This window comes from Chiloscyllium plagiosum, chromosome 33 (genome assembly GCF_004010195.1).
Source record: "Chiloscyllium plagiosum isolate BGI_BamShark_2017 chromosome 33, ASM401019v2, whole genome shotgun sequence".
NCBI classification, from domain to species: domain Eukaryota; kingdom Metazoa; phylum Chordata; class Chondrichthyes; order Orectolobiformes; family Hemiscylliidae; genus Chiloscyllium; species Chiloscyllium plagiosum.
The window spans coordinates 21843988-21860316 of record NC_057742.1 but is presented as its reverse complement, the minus strand read 5'-3'; the positions used below and the strand labels follow the sequence as shown (position 1 = coordinate 21860316).

Below are 16329 nucleotides of genomic sequence, written 5' to 3'. Positions count from 1 at the left end.
CCCCACTCTCAGATGAACTGAAGTATTAATTTCTTCCTCTGAGTCTCTCATGGCTTTCAGGACTTTGCTGAGCCTTCTCCCTGAGGTGCAACTGTCTAGAAGTAGTGGGTTTCTGAGCAGTACATCTGACAGCACTTGCTCTGCATATAACCTACTTCTGTCTATGCCCTAAGCAATCTTCCCCTTTTCCCAACCTTGCCTCAGTTATAACTGTTGAATAGTTTTGAGGGACTTATAGATAGCTTACAACAAACCCTGCCTTTGTTCCCTGGCAAGATTGAATTTAGCAGCCATTGAAACCCTGTGATGATGCTGCTCCTTTAACAAGGTTATGTTGTCCTTGTGTTTTTTCAGGAGGGGTCATAAAGGCAGAGGTTTCAATATGTCTGGAAATGTCTACTTGAAAACAATGGCAGGGGAGGGACCAGTTCTCTCACTTCAGTTGCATTTTCTCATTTGGTTTGTTTGAACAAGCAGTCAGAAAACTGTTGGGGACCAAGAGAAGCAGCGACAGTGAAGAAAGGCTTTATGCTTTAGGTCTTGCCTGGACTTTCTGTCTGAACTCTCTCCTGCCTGTAAGAACCTGTGTTTGAATTTACCTTCTACCAAGGGGTCTGTTTATGGGATGTTGCAGGGGTTCGAACAGCTCCTTCATTAAGTTGCAACAGAGTCGGCTGGGTTATTAAATAAGTTAGTTATTCTAAATTCTGTTGATTTTTGTTCGTGTTTCATCTGTAATATTTAAATAAATTGTTTTGTTTAAAGCTGAGTGGTTTGACCAGCTGCATCAATCCTGGAATACTCACTTCATATCTACCTTTAAAATAAAAAAAAATTAGGGTATGGGCTACCTTCTTAACATATTTTGAGGGGGTCTGGCCTGGTCCACAACAACCCACATATTGCAAACTCTTAGAACTGTCTGTTTACTGAATATTAGGATGTCCATAGCTTACTGGCTGTCACAGTATAAATTGCATTCAACTGAACAAGAATGTCATCACACTGTAAGTTGCAACAGGACATTGTTTAATATCCAGAATATGTAATCAAAATGATGAATTCCTCCAACTTTTACAACGTGAATTTCACCAGATGTTTTGAATACACTGGAAATTTTGCCCCACTTGTTGCTGTACAAATAATGCTTGCACTCACTGTTCTTGTAGGATAAGACTGACAGCAACTTTTGTTGTCTGTCTACATGTAGTTAAACTTGGAAATCCAGACATTGCACAGAAATGACATTTAATGGTAAGGTAATTATCCACCAATCTTGCATGAAAGATGGATTAATGTTAGAAAGATCAAGTTTTTAACAAAATATTAGGTTTAAGCGCTTCTGAACACCTCTTTGGCGTTGATTTTACAAGTTTGGAGTCTCAGTTCTTCAAAAGAAATTAAATGTAGTAAAGATAAAAAAAATGTTTTTTTTCTTTGCTCTACTTGTGTCTGAACAGCCCTGTCTTTAAGTCTTTGACAGATATCAAAGTGATTCTCATGATACATTTCCTTTCTACATGTTGGTTAGCACACTGGCAGCTGAGTTTTGCCTCGACTGACGGGAGCCAGTTGTTGGCTTTTCTCTGTCTTCCCAAAAGGTGGCCACTTAAGAAGCTGCTTTGGAAGCCCTGACCAGTTCAAAACAGCAGGCAGACTGGTGAAATAGAAAACTCAGGCAGAAGTCCCTCAGTGATATTGAACTGTCAGCTTCAATGGGAGACTTGAGCACTGCTGAGACAGGCCAGTGTCTGTGACTGTTCCTCAAAATCTCTCTACAGGATTGTACAAGTTAAAATTCTTGGTGGCCAGAGCTATCGAGCCAGTGTATCCAATGGGAGTGATGGAAAGAAGGCATTATTTGTCTCCTAGCTAATCATTGGGAGACTATGTCCAATAATTCTAGGCTGCAGCCTCAGCAGAGCGGTGGGTGGGGTGGTGCCTACCATTTGTAAAATATCCCAGCACCAGCAGTATTAATTCAAAAACAGACTTAATTGCTGACCCAGAGGCCAAAACAGATAGCATCTGGTCGCAAGATCAATTGGCTGTCGAAGGGTTGGCTACCCAACCAGCTATGTGGTATTTTTAAAATTTGTTCCCAGTCCTGCATCCAAGATACTAGCCCTGGTTGTTTCTGATGATTCTTTGAGAGGGTTGAAGGGCATTACTGTTTATTGCCCTGCTCAGGTATGTCCTGTAGAGGGTATTATCCTGGGTCAGATATGGGACTGGTAGAAATTGCTGCTAGGGAAGTCTTCCAAAATGTGTCTTCTTGTCGACTATAGGCGACATGGACATCAAGGTCTGCACCTCGGCAGCTGAGAAGGAAATCCAGTTAATAATTTACACCATTTTCAGTGGAAATTGCAACTGGCTCGTCATTTTTATGTAATGCCAAACAACTGTTTTGCGTGACACTTCTGATCTAACAATATCAATGTTTTTATCCCAAGTTTATTTCATATGACTGGCATTAAGGAATTCATTAAAATAAAGACTAGAGCAATAATGATGGACAATTTTATTAATGAGGTTTTTATAGTATAACAAAAACATGAAATGTACAACAGAGACGTAGCTCAGTCACTTGAGCCATCTACGCTGGTGCTGATGCTCCACAAACCATTCTCCCAACTTTGTCCATCTCACCCTATCAGATGTCTTTTCTTTTCTCCCTCATCCTTTTCCTTCTATGTATCAATACCATTCATACCAACTGTTCTATGTGGTAGCATGTTCCACATTTGAACAAAGTTCTCTTGTGTTCCTTATTGAATTTTTCGATGATAATGATATCTACCCAATTATGCTCAAGTCTTATTAATGTTTATTAACTATTGTTCAAGTAACTGAACTTGAGGTTTAGACAGTGTATTAGTTATAGAGTCATAGAGTCATAGAGATGTATAGCACGGAAACAGACCCTTCAGTCCAACTTGTCCACGCTGACCAGATATCTCAACCCAATCTCGTTGCACCTGCCAGCACCTGGCCCATATCCCTCCAAACCCTTCCTATTCATATACCCATCCAGAAGCTTTTTAACTGTTGAAATCGTACTAGCCTCCACCACTTCCTCTGGCAGCTCATTTCATACATGTACCACCCTCTGCGTGAAAGAGTTGCCCCTTAAGTATCTTTTATAATCTTTCCCTTTTCACCCTAAACCTATGCCCTCTAGTTCTGGACTCCTCCATCCAAGAGAAAAAACCATGTCTATTTACCCTATCCATGCCTCTCATGATTTTATGAACCTCTATAAGGTCACCCCTTAGCCTCCGACACTCCAGGGAAAACAGCCCCAGCCTATTCAGCCTCTCCCAATGGCTCAAATCCTCCAACCCTGGCAACATCCTTGTAAATCTTTTCTGAACCCTTTCAAGTTTCACAACACCATCCATTAAGAAGGAGACCAAAATTGCACACAAAATTGAAAAAATGGCCTAATCAATGTCCTGTACAGCTGCAACATGTCCTCCCAACTCCCATACTCAATGCTCTGATCACTGATTGTGTCCACACCAACCCTCTAAAGAGCATCCCACCCAGACCACCCCTTCACCCCTCTCCCTGTAACCCCACATCTCTCATGGCTAATCCATCTAGTTTGCACATCCCTGGACACTATGGCCAAGTTTTAGCATCACTAATCTACCTAGCCTACACATCTCTGGATTGTGGGAGGAAGCTAAAACACCTGGAGGAAACCCATGCAGACACAGGGAGAATATGCAAACTCCACACAGACAGTCACCCAAGGGTGGAATTGAAATCTGGTTCCCTGGCATTGTGAGACAGCGGTGGTAAACACTGACAGCTGTCCAAAACAAAATACTTGTACAAAAGTATTAATATAGCATGTATATTTGCTGGTAATATCTCATTTATTGCTGATCTATTTTTATTCACAACTAACCTGTTGGAAATTGTGTTGAAGCAAATCATGTTGCTGTTTCCTTTCTGGTACTCTTGGTTTTAACATGCAATTGATGGTTCCTTCACCAGAGCATAGAACTTCTCAGAACCTAGTTTTCAGACCTTGGGGCAGCACGGTGGCTCAGTGGTTAGCATTGCTGCCTCACAGCGCCAGAGACCCAGGTTCAATTCCAGCCTTGGGTGAGTGTCTGTGTTGCGTCTGCATGTTCTCCCCGTGTCTGCGTGGGTTTCCTCCGGGTGGTCCGGTTTCCTCTCACAGTCCAGGTGAATTGGCCATGCTAAATTGCCCATAGTGTTAGGTGCATCATCCAGAGGGAAATGGGTCTGGGTGTGTTACTCTTCGGAGGATCTGTGTGGATTTGTTGGGCCGAAGGGCCTGTTTCCACACTGTAGGGAATCTAATCTACCTAGGAAAATACTTGTAACCATTCTTCACATGTTATCCTCATTCTCACCCTTCAATGAAGAAGGTCTGCCAAAGAAGCTAGTTTGGAATTGGGAGGATGATGCCCTCTTCTTTCTGTTGATGATATGTTAGTGTGTATATTGTTAAAAACTAATTATAATGCAAAAATGGCTGGGACACATATTGCTGAATTGTTTCAATTTTCCCACAAAGGTGTACTGTTATGCAGATGGCACTAGAAGCATAATTGGAAATATAAAGAAGACGTACAAAAATGGTACTTTGAATACTGACTTGCTAGTAATGGTCACCCTATAAGAGCATTTTGAAGAGTTTTATGCCCTCTAAATATATATACAGGATATTGGATTTTGCTCAGCAGTGACAGCACATCATGAATAGCTGTAAATCTGTGGTTTGGCAATGTGCACAGTCACATTTGTATTTTGGAAGAAATAAATCCATTGGAGCATTGAGCATATCTTTGAGTCACAAGTACGTTAAGGGCAGAATATTACACATCCATTGATTCCTAGTAAATTATAATTCCAGTTATTGTTTAAATAGCGAGTCTTATTGGCAATTAATCATTATTGAGCCACGTCCCTCCTTTTAAGGTAATACATCCATTTGGCTAATCATTACATTAGTTTAATTATCCTAATGGATTTTTCTGTGCACACTACAAAGATCTTAAAGTAAGTTATAAATTAGTGATCTTAGTTGTTGCACTGAGAAATACATTTTGTACTGAGGTGATAAGTTTCTGAATTGTGAAAAATAAATGTTCTGTGAAAAGCTATGTTATGTCTCAGCATTTGTGCTAAATATAGTAAAGCTCAACCTTGAAAAACAAATAGTATAAACATACTGCTCACGCCTTTATGCTCCTGATTGATGCACTACCAATTTGGCAAACTCCTGTAAAAATAAATATCTATTGTAGAAGAGCTGCATTATGGTCCTTTATAAGTGACGAATGTGATCCTGTGTGCATCATCCTTACCCGATTGTAACCGTGACATTTCATTGTTGCAGGTCATTATCGAAGACAACGTTTGACTATTCCGCACAATAGCCTATGTATTATGTATAAAATATGTATCTTAAATCTGATGAATAAATTTATTAGTCCTGAGTTGTTTCTGCAAAAACAAATCGAAAAGATTTTTGAGATAGACTTACAGGAACTGAGCTGAAATATATTGAGGACAGCTAGTACTTGTGGCTACAAGAAAATTAAATGTCAGTGTTCATGAACAATGTTAAGATTTGGAAGACTTTATATCCAATTCCTGGTAAACTTCAGTCCTCTACAGAAAGGCATTGGTAAGATGGCTTTTATTTATTGCTCTTGTGTCAGCAGGATTACTCCTGCATCTTAATCTTTTAAAAGGATCACATTCAAGTAGTGGTCACAGAGATGTTATTAAAATGGCTTCTGGAAATTTACTCTGTGTAGGGTGTAGTATTCAATTGGTTGATATATGATTATGCAGTGTGTTATTAATCAAGCCTCGGTGTGGTTACAGATAAATTGACCACAAGATCATAGGAGAAGGTGTAGGCCATTCAACCCATCACGTCTGCTCCATTATTGATACACCTTCTCCTATGATCTTGTGGTCAATTTATCTGTAAGCACAACCATCTGATGAAGGAGCGGCGCTCCGAAAGCTAGTGTGCTTCCAATTAAACCTGTTGGACCATAACCTGGTGTTGTGTGATTTTTACTTTGAGCTAAACCTACATCCCTTTCTATTCCATTCCCTTTGAAATAAAAGCCAACATTCCACTTACCTTTCCTGTTACTCACTGAACTTGGATGTGAGCTTTTTATGATTCATGAATGAGGACTCTAAAATCTTTCTGTTCGGTAGCTTTCTGCTGCCTTTCTCCATTTAAATAAAATTCAGCTCCTCTATTTCTCTTGCCAAACTGCATAACTTCACATTTCCACACATTATATTCCAGCTGCCTAGTTTTTGCCCAGACTCCTAACCCGTCTATATCACACTACACACTCTTATTATCATCCTCACCATTTGCCTTTCAATCTATTTTTATTAATAGCAAACTTGGCTATAGATTGACTTTACTCTTCAAAGTCATTAATATATTTTATGGCATGTTAATAGTTACAGGTTACCATCTTGAAAATGCCCTGCTTATCCCAACTCTCTGTCTTCTATTATTTAGCCAATCCTCTATCCATGATAATGTATTATTTCCAACACTATGGGCTCTTATTGTGTAGTCTAATGTGTGGTAAAACTAACAAATGCCTTCTAAGAATTCAAGTCAGTCATAGGCATTGCTTCCCCTTTATTGTCCTGCTGATTACTTCCTCAAAGAATTCTAATAAAACTTTCTAGCATGATTTCTGCTTCACAAAGCCATTCTTACTTTGCTTGATCATAATATGCATTTCTAAGTGCTTTGCTATTTCATCCTGTACAATAGATTTGAATATTTTCCCAACAATGGGAATTTAGTTAACTACCTATAGATACCTGTTTTGGTCTCCTCTTTTTAAATAAGGTGTTTGATTAGCAGATTTCCAATCCTATGAAGATTCCTGGAAGATTACTATTGGTGCATCCAATATCTCTGTGGTATTCTTGCAATATCCTAAAATGAATCCCATCAACTCCAGGCGTCTTATCAGTCTTTATTAGTTTTTCCAGGACGTTTTTCTCCAGTGATAGTTATTGCATTTATTTCCTCTCCCCTTTTGTCCCTTAAATATTTAGTAATTAGTAATGCTGTTAGTGTCTTCTACTGTGAAGACTGATGTAAAGTATTCATTTAACTACTCTGTCATTTCCTGGTTGCCCATCATTATTTCCCTACTCTCATTCCCAAAGGTGCCGACATTCACTTTGGCTTCTCTTGTCCTTTTACGTACTTAAAAGGGCTTTTGCTGCCTATCTTGAGATTATTTGCAATTGAAGCTGAACAGAAAGTGCCAAATTGTGACAGTATTAGTGAAGAGATGGGAACTTATTGTCTTGTGCATGTTCATTTGGGGTTTTGCACTATATGGCACTGCTGGACTGCAGTCATTTGCTGTAATAATATATCAGTCTGTTCAGTCTGTCAGCTACCTGCAGAGCAGCAAGCTCTCATTGAAGCTCCAGGATTTCAAGTTTAAAGTGCGATTTATTTGTAACTTTTGAATGCAGAGCATTTAACAGAAAGCAAGAAGATAGAAGCCTGAATGCAGACATTTAACTCTTACTCAGATATAAAAGTATGTGTATCATCTCTGTGTCCCTCAAAGACATATAACACAATGCAGGGAGTCTGTATGTAATATTAAATTACTGTCTCAATGTTTTGTTTAATTTTGCAGTGTTTGCCAACCTCAGCAGCTGAAAACATCTGCTCAGATGTCCAGAGTTTTTTTTTTAAATTGTGCAAAGGGTGTGGAATTGGATACTTTGAAAGGGGGTCAATTTTTATTTTTCCCACCTGACAGAAAGCAAGTGAGGGTAGAGGCAATTAAAAAGGAGCAAAGGAGTCACCACTTCTCTCCCACCTGTACTGGCAGCAGACCATTTTAAATATAGTTAATTGGGCTGTTGTCAGAAAAGAATATTTTCATTTGAGCGGGAAATTCTGATTCATGCTTTGTTTGGGAAAGATGCTATGATTCACGATTATAATTATTTTGTCTTCCTCATTGCAAAGCCAGGTATTTTCATTGCCGCTTGATTCTATGATGGGTTTATGGGTGAGGATTCAGATTTTCAAGCTCATATTTTGATTGTAATCTTTCAAAAAGTCACTAATTCAGAAAGATAAATGATCCTGAGTTCTGGATTAAAATATGAATATGTTAAAGACACCTTGTGACAACATAGTATTGCCATAATTGATGTCCCCTGCCATCACTCTATTACATGCTGCTATTTTCACTACATGAGAAAGAACCATTTAAAGGGGTTGGCTGAAACAACATATTTGGAGAGAGGGAATTGAAAACCATGGAGTCTTAAGAAAGGACACACTGTTCAAAGTTTTGGATAGATCAATTTAACTCATATTTCCACACTCATCCTATGAATGTGTGTTAAATGTTATCTGGCTGTTCACTGTTTAATACTTTTAAAAAATCTATTCAGCTGAATTTTGGTCAGAGAATTTAACCATCATATCCGTGAAGTACTGTTTCTTTTTCTGTGGAATGCAGCAATTTAATTAAGCACTGAGTTTTCAGAGGACAAAACAAGACACCCATATCACAGGATAGTGTATTAGAAGCAAAATACACGAGGGACACATTGTGCTGCAAATTTAATCTTACTCCCAACTGTGATCTCTGACCTGCATGCAATATACTAGCAAGCTGGGTTACTGACAGGAAATTAATTGGATGTTTTAGGAGATTGTTTGAATTGAACCTGAGGTGATTGTAGTTCTTCAACATGAAAGTTTACCGGAAGCCTTGCTTGTGTGTACATTGTTTTATTTCAAGGAACAAAGCTGACTAGACATTGAACAATGAGAAATTAATAATCTGCATAATCAAAAATGTCCAGTCATTCTTTTACCTGTAAAATGTCAAATTGGATTCAAAGCTGAAAAAAATTCACACATCACTAGCTGTAATTATTATTTAGACAAACTGTCCTAAATCTAAAAATCTGTCTTTTCATTGATGTGAAGAATTGAAATCAAATGTTTGCATCTTCTGTTGTTTAATGTCCTTGTGTGTGAAGGCATGCATTTTAGGAAGTTCGCATGATCAGTCACTGTTCTATGTGGAGTTAACTGATTGTCTGCAGGAGTTATAGTGAGAATGCTGCCTGCACCCTGACTGAGCTTGTAGTGTGAGGGGAGAAACAGTGAAGGAAGTCAACCCTGCATTGAAAAGGCCTAGTGGACAAGACACCAAGACTCCCTAGACAACACACTTGTTTCATTTTGATGGACAAAGGCAGCAGATACATGGGACCACATGCAGGTTCTTCTCTGAGTCACTCACCATCCTCTCTTGGAAACACATTCTTGTTCCTTCCGTGCTGCTGGGTCAAAGTCCTGGAACTCCCTTCCTAATGGCATTGTGGGACTAAACTAAACAAACTGCAGCAGTTCAGGAAAACAACTCACTACTGCATTCCTGATGAAGGAAGAGCTTATGCACAAAATCACTGTGCCACCGTGTCGCCACATAGGGCGGCATGGTGGCACAGTGGTTAGCACTGCTGCCTCACAGCGCCAGAGACCCGGGTTCAATTCCTGCCTCAGTCGACTGACTGTGTGGTGTTTGCACATTCTCCCCGTGTCTGCGTGGGTTTCCTCCGGGTGCTCCGGTTTCCTCCCACAGTCCAAAGATGTGCAGATCAGGTGAATTGGCCATGCTAAATTGCCCATAGTGTTAGGTAAGGGGTAAATGTAGGGGTATGGGTGGTTTGCGCTTCGGCGGGGCGGTGTGGACTTGTTAGGCCGAAGGGCCTGTTTCCACACTGTAAAGTAATCTAATCTAATCTAAAAAAAAAAGTTGACTCTCCTGCTCCTCGGATGCTGGCTGACCTGCTGTGCTTTTCCAGTGCCACACTTTTTGACCACCTTCTCAAGGGAAACTAGGGATGGTCAATAAATGCTACCCAATGAAACCCACAGCCCATGAATGAAAATCAACAGGTGTACAAATGCGGTTACATCAGATTAGTTAGCTTAGTTGGCTGCATCCTGGTCAGTGATACCAATGGCATGGGTTCAATTCCTGAAATGGCTGAGGTTACCATGAAAGACTCCCTTTCTCAACCTTTTTGTTTGCCTCAGATTAAACTACCACCAGTTGTCTCTTTCTAATGAGAGATAGCCTTATGATCAGGTAGGAGATGATGACTTTGCCTTTACTTGATGAAGCTGAGTTTATACTTGGTTACAACCTACCATAATTGAGTAGCTTGTTAATACTTGCTGTTGTGACTCCCATATGGGTGACTGATGACATGAATGTGTGTGGACTTTTTGATTCCCAGAAAGTGAACCCAAGTGCCAAAAATGAGTAAAAGTAGGAACGAACCAAAGTGCAACAGTGATTTAGTACTGGCTGTAATTGTACTGCTGATATCATTGTGATGAAATGGGAGAACTCCTTTCTCAGCATTTTTGAAAAAACAGGTGAAATACTTACCTTGTTGTTTTCTGCAAAGATGCTACAATACAATCATCGTTCATAAATCTTGGCTGCAAGAGTAATCTAGAAATCAAATCCTGGTTTTGTTTCTTCAGGGAGTGTGTTTTCATTTAAATATTATTAAACACAGGCCATGAAATATTCATTAAAGCTGGAATAAGAAGTAAACCAGCTGTTGATTTCCCTCGTGTAGAAATGAAACATTTTGCCACAGTTTAGAAACCACATGGGTACCATAAATATACTGTAGTCTACAATTACTCCTCCACAATTCTAAAACCAATGTAAACTGTGAAGTGTGAGTTAATAAATAATGCAATCTATAGCATGAGCTACATCTGAGAGCAGTTATTTCTACATCTAAAGCTGTATTGAAGAGTTTTAAAAAGATCTTGTTCTCTGTAGGTTTTTGATAGTGCACTTCATGTATTGTAAACTGGTGCTGAAGTAAATAAACGTCAGATATAACCTTGATTTATTATCAAATATATGTTATAAAATCCCTCATTATATTACTCACTGTTTTTTAATGGGAGCTTTGTATGGAATAGTACAGTCGAGGTGTGTTAACATGCCATTGGTGCCATTGCAATACTAACATTCATAGTCTTTCAGCTTCTCCCACTGCAACTGGTCTCCATACTTAACCAGGACCTGGTATTGCAGTCTATCATATTCACTGAAAAGGATCTTGTACTGAAGGGTCTGATTCTGTATGACTCTATGAATCTATGAATTGATTTTATGTTGATAAAACAAGTAGAAAGACCTAGGAACAAGAGATGTGCAAGGCACAATATTTCTTGAAGACGAGGCAGCAAGAAGATTTTAGACTGCAGACTGCATAGTTTAAATCTCTTATGTTGATCCAGGTGTCACTGTACAGATGCTTGGAATGGAGAGGAGTGCCTGAGGTGACTGTCAGGTGCTGCCTTTTATACAGGTTCATTCCAGTGAAGATCAAGTGTCTATTTATTATTAAGATTTCTAAGAGTGACTTTTTTTTCTCAATTATTTCAGAATACGGTTTGTGCAGTTCACCAGAGTCTTCACCTCACCATTGGTGAATTTTGCGGTGAGAACTCTCTCGAAGTGTAGGGATTAACAAGACCTGTGTGGATCAGTGTGGTATAAGAAAACCATCGAACTAGAAGAGGCTCCTTATTAAACAAATAGCAGCTTATTGCATGTTAGAAACTCATTACAGGTTAAACAGATTAAATAGAAGTTGTCATAGAATCTGAGGAGGAACTGCATGTTAAATCCCTCTCCTCTGAGGTCCTAAGTTGTTCTCTCCTCACGTCCATTTGATATTGTCATCGTAGATGGTGCCTAAACACTTTCTCACATTAGCCCTTTCAGCCTTATACAACAAGCCAGCATTGGTCTTTTTTTTTCAAATATTGGAAATTTGGACATTTTAAAAGTATCTTTTTAAACAGGCTGTGTTGATGTAGGTAAGTGGGGTAGGCACAAAAGAGATTTTAAATCCAATGCAGACGAAATGACTTTCCTGCAGCCCATGTTCACTGGAGAAAACATTTCAGGCTTAAATTATGATCTGAATTTTCTTTTCTTCCTTGAAAACTGACAGGTTCCAAAATCCCAAGATCACGTTGATTGCCATAAAAACCCATCTAGCTCATTCAGGCCCCTTGGGGAAGGAAGTCTGCTGTCCTTACCCAGTCCAGCCTAGAATTGCAGCAATGTGGTTGACTTTCAAGTAAATGTCACTGGTGAGACCCACATCCTGTACGTGAATAGAAAAGGATATACAATTGTTTTTATTTTAGAAAAACACTTCTCTTTGTGATCAAAAGGCTAAAATGATGACAAAATGCATCCAGAAGTTAATTAGTTTAGAAGTATAGATACACAATCCTTTATCAGAAACATTCGGGACCAGCTGGTTTTCGGAATTCAGAATTATTCGAATTTCAAAATAAGTGACAGTTCAATGGTGAAATTTTAAGAAATCTTACCGATCAGAAGACTCACAGTGAGTAATGGACCCTGAGACAGAATTGAGACCTGCAGAATTGACATCTGAGTGACATGCATTGAGTGGGTGTGGCATTGAGTTAACTGTTTGTACACCAAATAACCTTGTTAATGAGATAAAAACTTCACAAAATACTTTGGATTTTGGAGGTGTTTGGATTTTGGATAAAGGGTTGTCTACCTGCAATAGCATATGTAAATGCAAAAATTAAGGAAGAACAAGGATATTACATAAATTCTGTATATTATCACAAGTCACTATTCTAGTCCTGTGCTAATGTCTAAGCGTCTCAAGTAAATATCTGGTCATAATATTACACATGCAGTGCTTTTGATCCTCTCAGAGGTACATGCTGGTAAAGTGCATTTTTCATTTTTAATTTACTGGATATATTTTCATTTTTAATGCCTTTCACATCTATCCTAACCCCATGTGTTTACACAACCCAACTGAAAGAATAAACCTTTACAACACAGATGCCAGAAGTTATTGAGCCCACCATGTTCATTTTGGCTCTGTTAAGGAACTGGAAGAATCATTCTTGCAAATCTGAATCCTGTCAATATTGGGGCATAGCTTTAGCATGGATATTGCCAAAATCAGTTTTACATGAAAACCAAATATTTTCAATTCTGTACTTTAAATAACCAAGGCTGACCTTGACTTGCTGTGCCAGACCCGTCCCTGGCTGAAAGCTGTCTGCTTTGACTTGACTGAGGACTTCTAACAACTCTTTCACACAGAGGGTGATTCATATGTGGAATGAATTGCCAGAGGGAGTAGTAGATGCAGGTACAGTTATAACTTTTAAAAGACATTTTGACAGGTACATGAATAGGAACGTTTTGGACGATTATGGGCCAAATGCAGGCTTGTAGGACTGGTTTAGTTTGGAAAAATTGGTCAGCATGGACGAGTTGGACTGAAGGGTCTGTTTCAATGCTGTATGATTCTTTGACTCTACAATAAAACCTTTGCTTACAGTGTTTACAGCACTGTGTTGTTCCAGTATACATTTTCCAATGTAAAATTAACATTTTAAGATGGTTTCAATTTTTTCATCCTATCTTTGGTGATTGTTTTTACTGGGAGGTGAGGTTGGGGTCTTACAAGCTGACTTGGGCAATTTGATATACAGCAGTTGCATTGCTGCCTTTTTTTAAAATTCATCACCTCTACCATACCTCCAATTCCACCCTTTCGCCTTCCCATGGGCTATATTGTCCCATAAATCAGCAAGGAGTGAAACTGTGCCGAAGAAAATGATTCCCACTTCAGGATTTTCATTATCTGCAAGCACTATGCTTTCTGTACTAAGTACCTACTCACAATCTCTAGTGCTAATACTGGCCTAGTGTAGTTAGTTATAAAAATATTGTATTATTAATATCCTATCAATTTCAGATGTCAGAGTGCTCTGTGTCTATGCTGCTTTGATATTGCCTGGCCGTTTACTCTCATTAATGTTTGATAGAAAAAATACAATATATTTTAATTGCTCTTATGGGACTTTGTCATCATGAACTTCGGGGCAATAAACTTCAGCTGCCGACCTAGAAATCCAAAAATGGATCAACATTCAAATTTGTTTAGTATTTGGAAGCTATTCTGCATTTATCTTTCAATAAAGAATGGTTTATATTTTAAAAAATAAGTCAGCATAATATAATCAATACAGTCCTAAGCATTATAGACAAAATTAAATATAAGCTTATTGTCAAGAATAACATTTGTTATAAGGTTTCATATGTTTGAGTTGTTTGTAGAACCCATTGATAATAACATTACATAGTGTCCTGTCACAAAGCTGCAAATGTAGGTGTGATCGTCACCATTGGTTTTCTGTAACCATTAGAGAGAAGCTTGATCTAAGATTAAATGTACAGTGAGAATTCCTTTTCCCATTCTTCTGCAAAGAAGTAACATTTCCAAGTACAAAATATGAGCATCAATTTCCACTGAACATGTTCAAATCTGGCTGATGTAATTGCTAATATTTGGTCAAATAGAATTATTTGACCAGTAATATTATCTTCAAATTAGGTGAATGTGAGTTGTGAAAGTTTGTATTTTAACATTTCATCACTTTTTGCAACTTTGCAAAATTACCCTTCACTTTATAAACACCACTTTAAAAATGAAAAGCTGAACTCATGAAGAGAAATCGAAGGAATCCACAAACCTATATAAAAAATGGTTTTAATAGCCTGAGCAACTGTTTACAGGATCAGAATCATATTATATATTTTACGTGTGAATTTACTTCACCACAAACAATAGCTGTTACAGTGACGTTTTTCATTCTAACATTTTCTTTTGCAAGTAGAGAATGTTGCAAATTATCTCACGCAGTGGTAGAGGACTCTCGAGAATTGGAGTATGGAGAAGATAATGAGGAAGCACTCATGATTAAACTGATTTTTTTTCAGTGTTTCAGTGTACATACAGAGCAATTTTGTATGGATTGCGTTAGGTTTAGTTCAGTTGTAGTGCACTTATTCTTGAATCAGAAAGTTGAAGATACAAGCCTATCTCCTGAAACCTGAAGACATTATTGGTCTGCTTCTGGAATGCTGTACTGTCGGAGGGGCTTCATTTTGAAAAACATGTCAAACTAAAGCTCCGTCAAACGTGGATTTAAAAGATTTTGCATCCCTTTCTGACGAAGAGCAAAGTAGTACTTCTAGTGTTGTGTTCAATACTTAGCTGTCAACCAGTGATAATTTTCTACATGTAAGAAAGAAAGGTTATTTATGGAATTTTTTTTGTGTACAGTATTTCCTACATTTATAAATTTGCTCACACTTCAGAAGCTCTTTGCCTGTAAAAACATTTTGGGTCTTTCATTATATTTTTGTCAATTTCAGATCTAGTTTCAAGCATCAGAATTGTCAGCAGTTTTAAACTGGAAGCATAGGTCTTGTCTTTTGGTACTGTCATCATGGTGTTTTCTTCTGCTGTAGTCAAGTGCTAATCACCACAATTTTTCACCTTTTTTTTCTGTCCCAGATTGCTAGTTGGAGCTCCACAGGCAGAAGGTACCCCGAGTCAACTGGCAAATCGCACAGGAGCCTTATTCTACTGTACTGTATCATCAAGTCCCAATGACTGTAAACGTGCCAAGTTTGAGAAACCAAGTAAGTTGAGATGTTATTCACCCGTGATGAAATCAAGCAATTAACTTGATCAACCAGAAGTGGAAGGCAATGCTACAATAAGGTTACATTTATAAAACCTGCCTTTGCTGCAGCAGTGAGCATGAGTAAATTAGAAATGCACATCCAGACTAATCCTTTTTCAATAATTTGCACCCAAAATGAACTGAGTTATTTCTATGGCTGTAAGAAGAAAGCTACATTACAGAAGCATTGAACCAGTTCATATGGTCAAAATTTCAGGCTATTTCTGTAAGGAAATCCTGAATGAATGGGCAGATGCAAACCAGATTTTTCTTGGTGGAATCTTGTAAATATTAGTGTCGGGTGAAGCAATTGATTCTCAGGGGTCAGTTTGAAGAACATGGTTTTCAATGTTGGAATAGGTACTAGATTCTGTTTACACATTTTTGTCCCAGATAACTATACAGGGGAAACTTGATTATCCAAGTGAGATGGCAGGCACTATTTCGTTCAGATAATCGATTATTCGGTTAATCGATAAAATGCCTTTCCTCTGGGGCTCGGAGTTTTTAAAGTCTGCTCCCCCGTTCAGGAGATTGCAGCAGTACACAGCATTTCCAGTGTTGTGTTCAATACTTAGCTGTCAACCGTCCAACACCTCCCCCTGCCCTCCCCTGACACTGCCCCCAGCACACCCCTGGCCCCACCCCCA

The 16329-nt window shown here is 38.6% G+C and overlaps 1 protein-coding gene across 2 annotated transcripts in view; it reads left to right on the top strand.

The window, feature by feature from the left end:
• LOC122539933 (integrin alpha-3-like) overlaps nt 1–16329 on the top strand; it is a 163972-nt gene that overhangs the window by 68457 nt on the left and 79186 nt on the right. For both annotated transcript variants that reach the window (XM_043675133.1, XM_043675134.1), the window contains exon 2: nt 15508–15635. In XM_043675133.1, coding sequence (XP_043531068.1) covers nt 15508–15635 — 128 coding nt within the window. The remainder of the gene's footprint in view (nt 1–15507; nt 15636–16329) is intronic.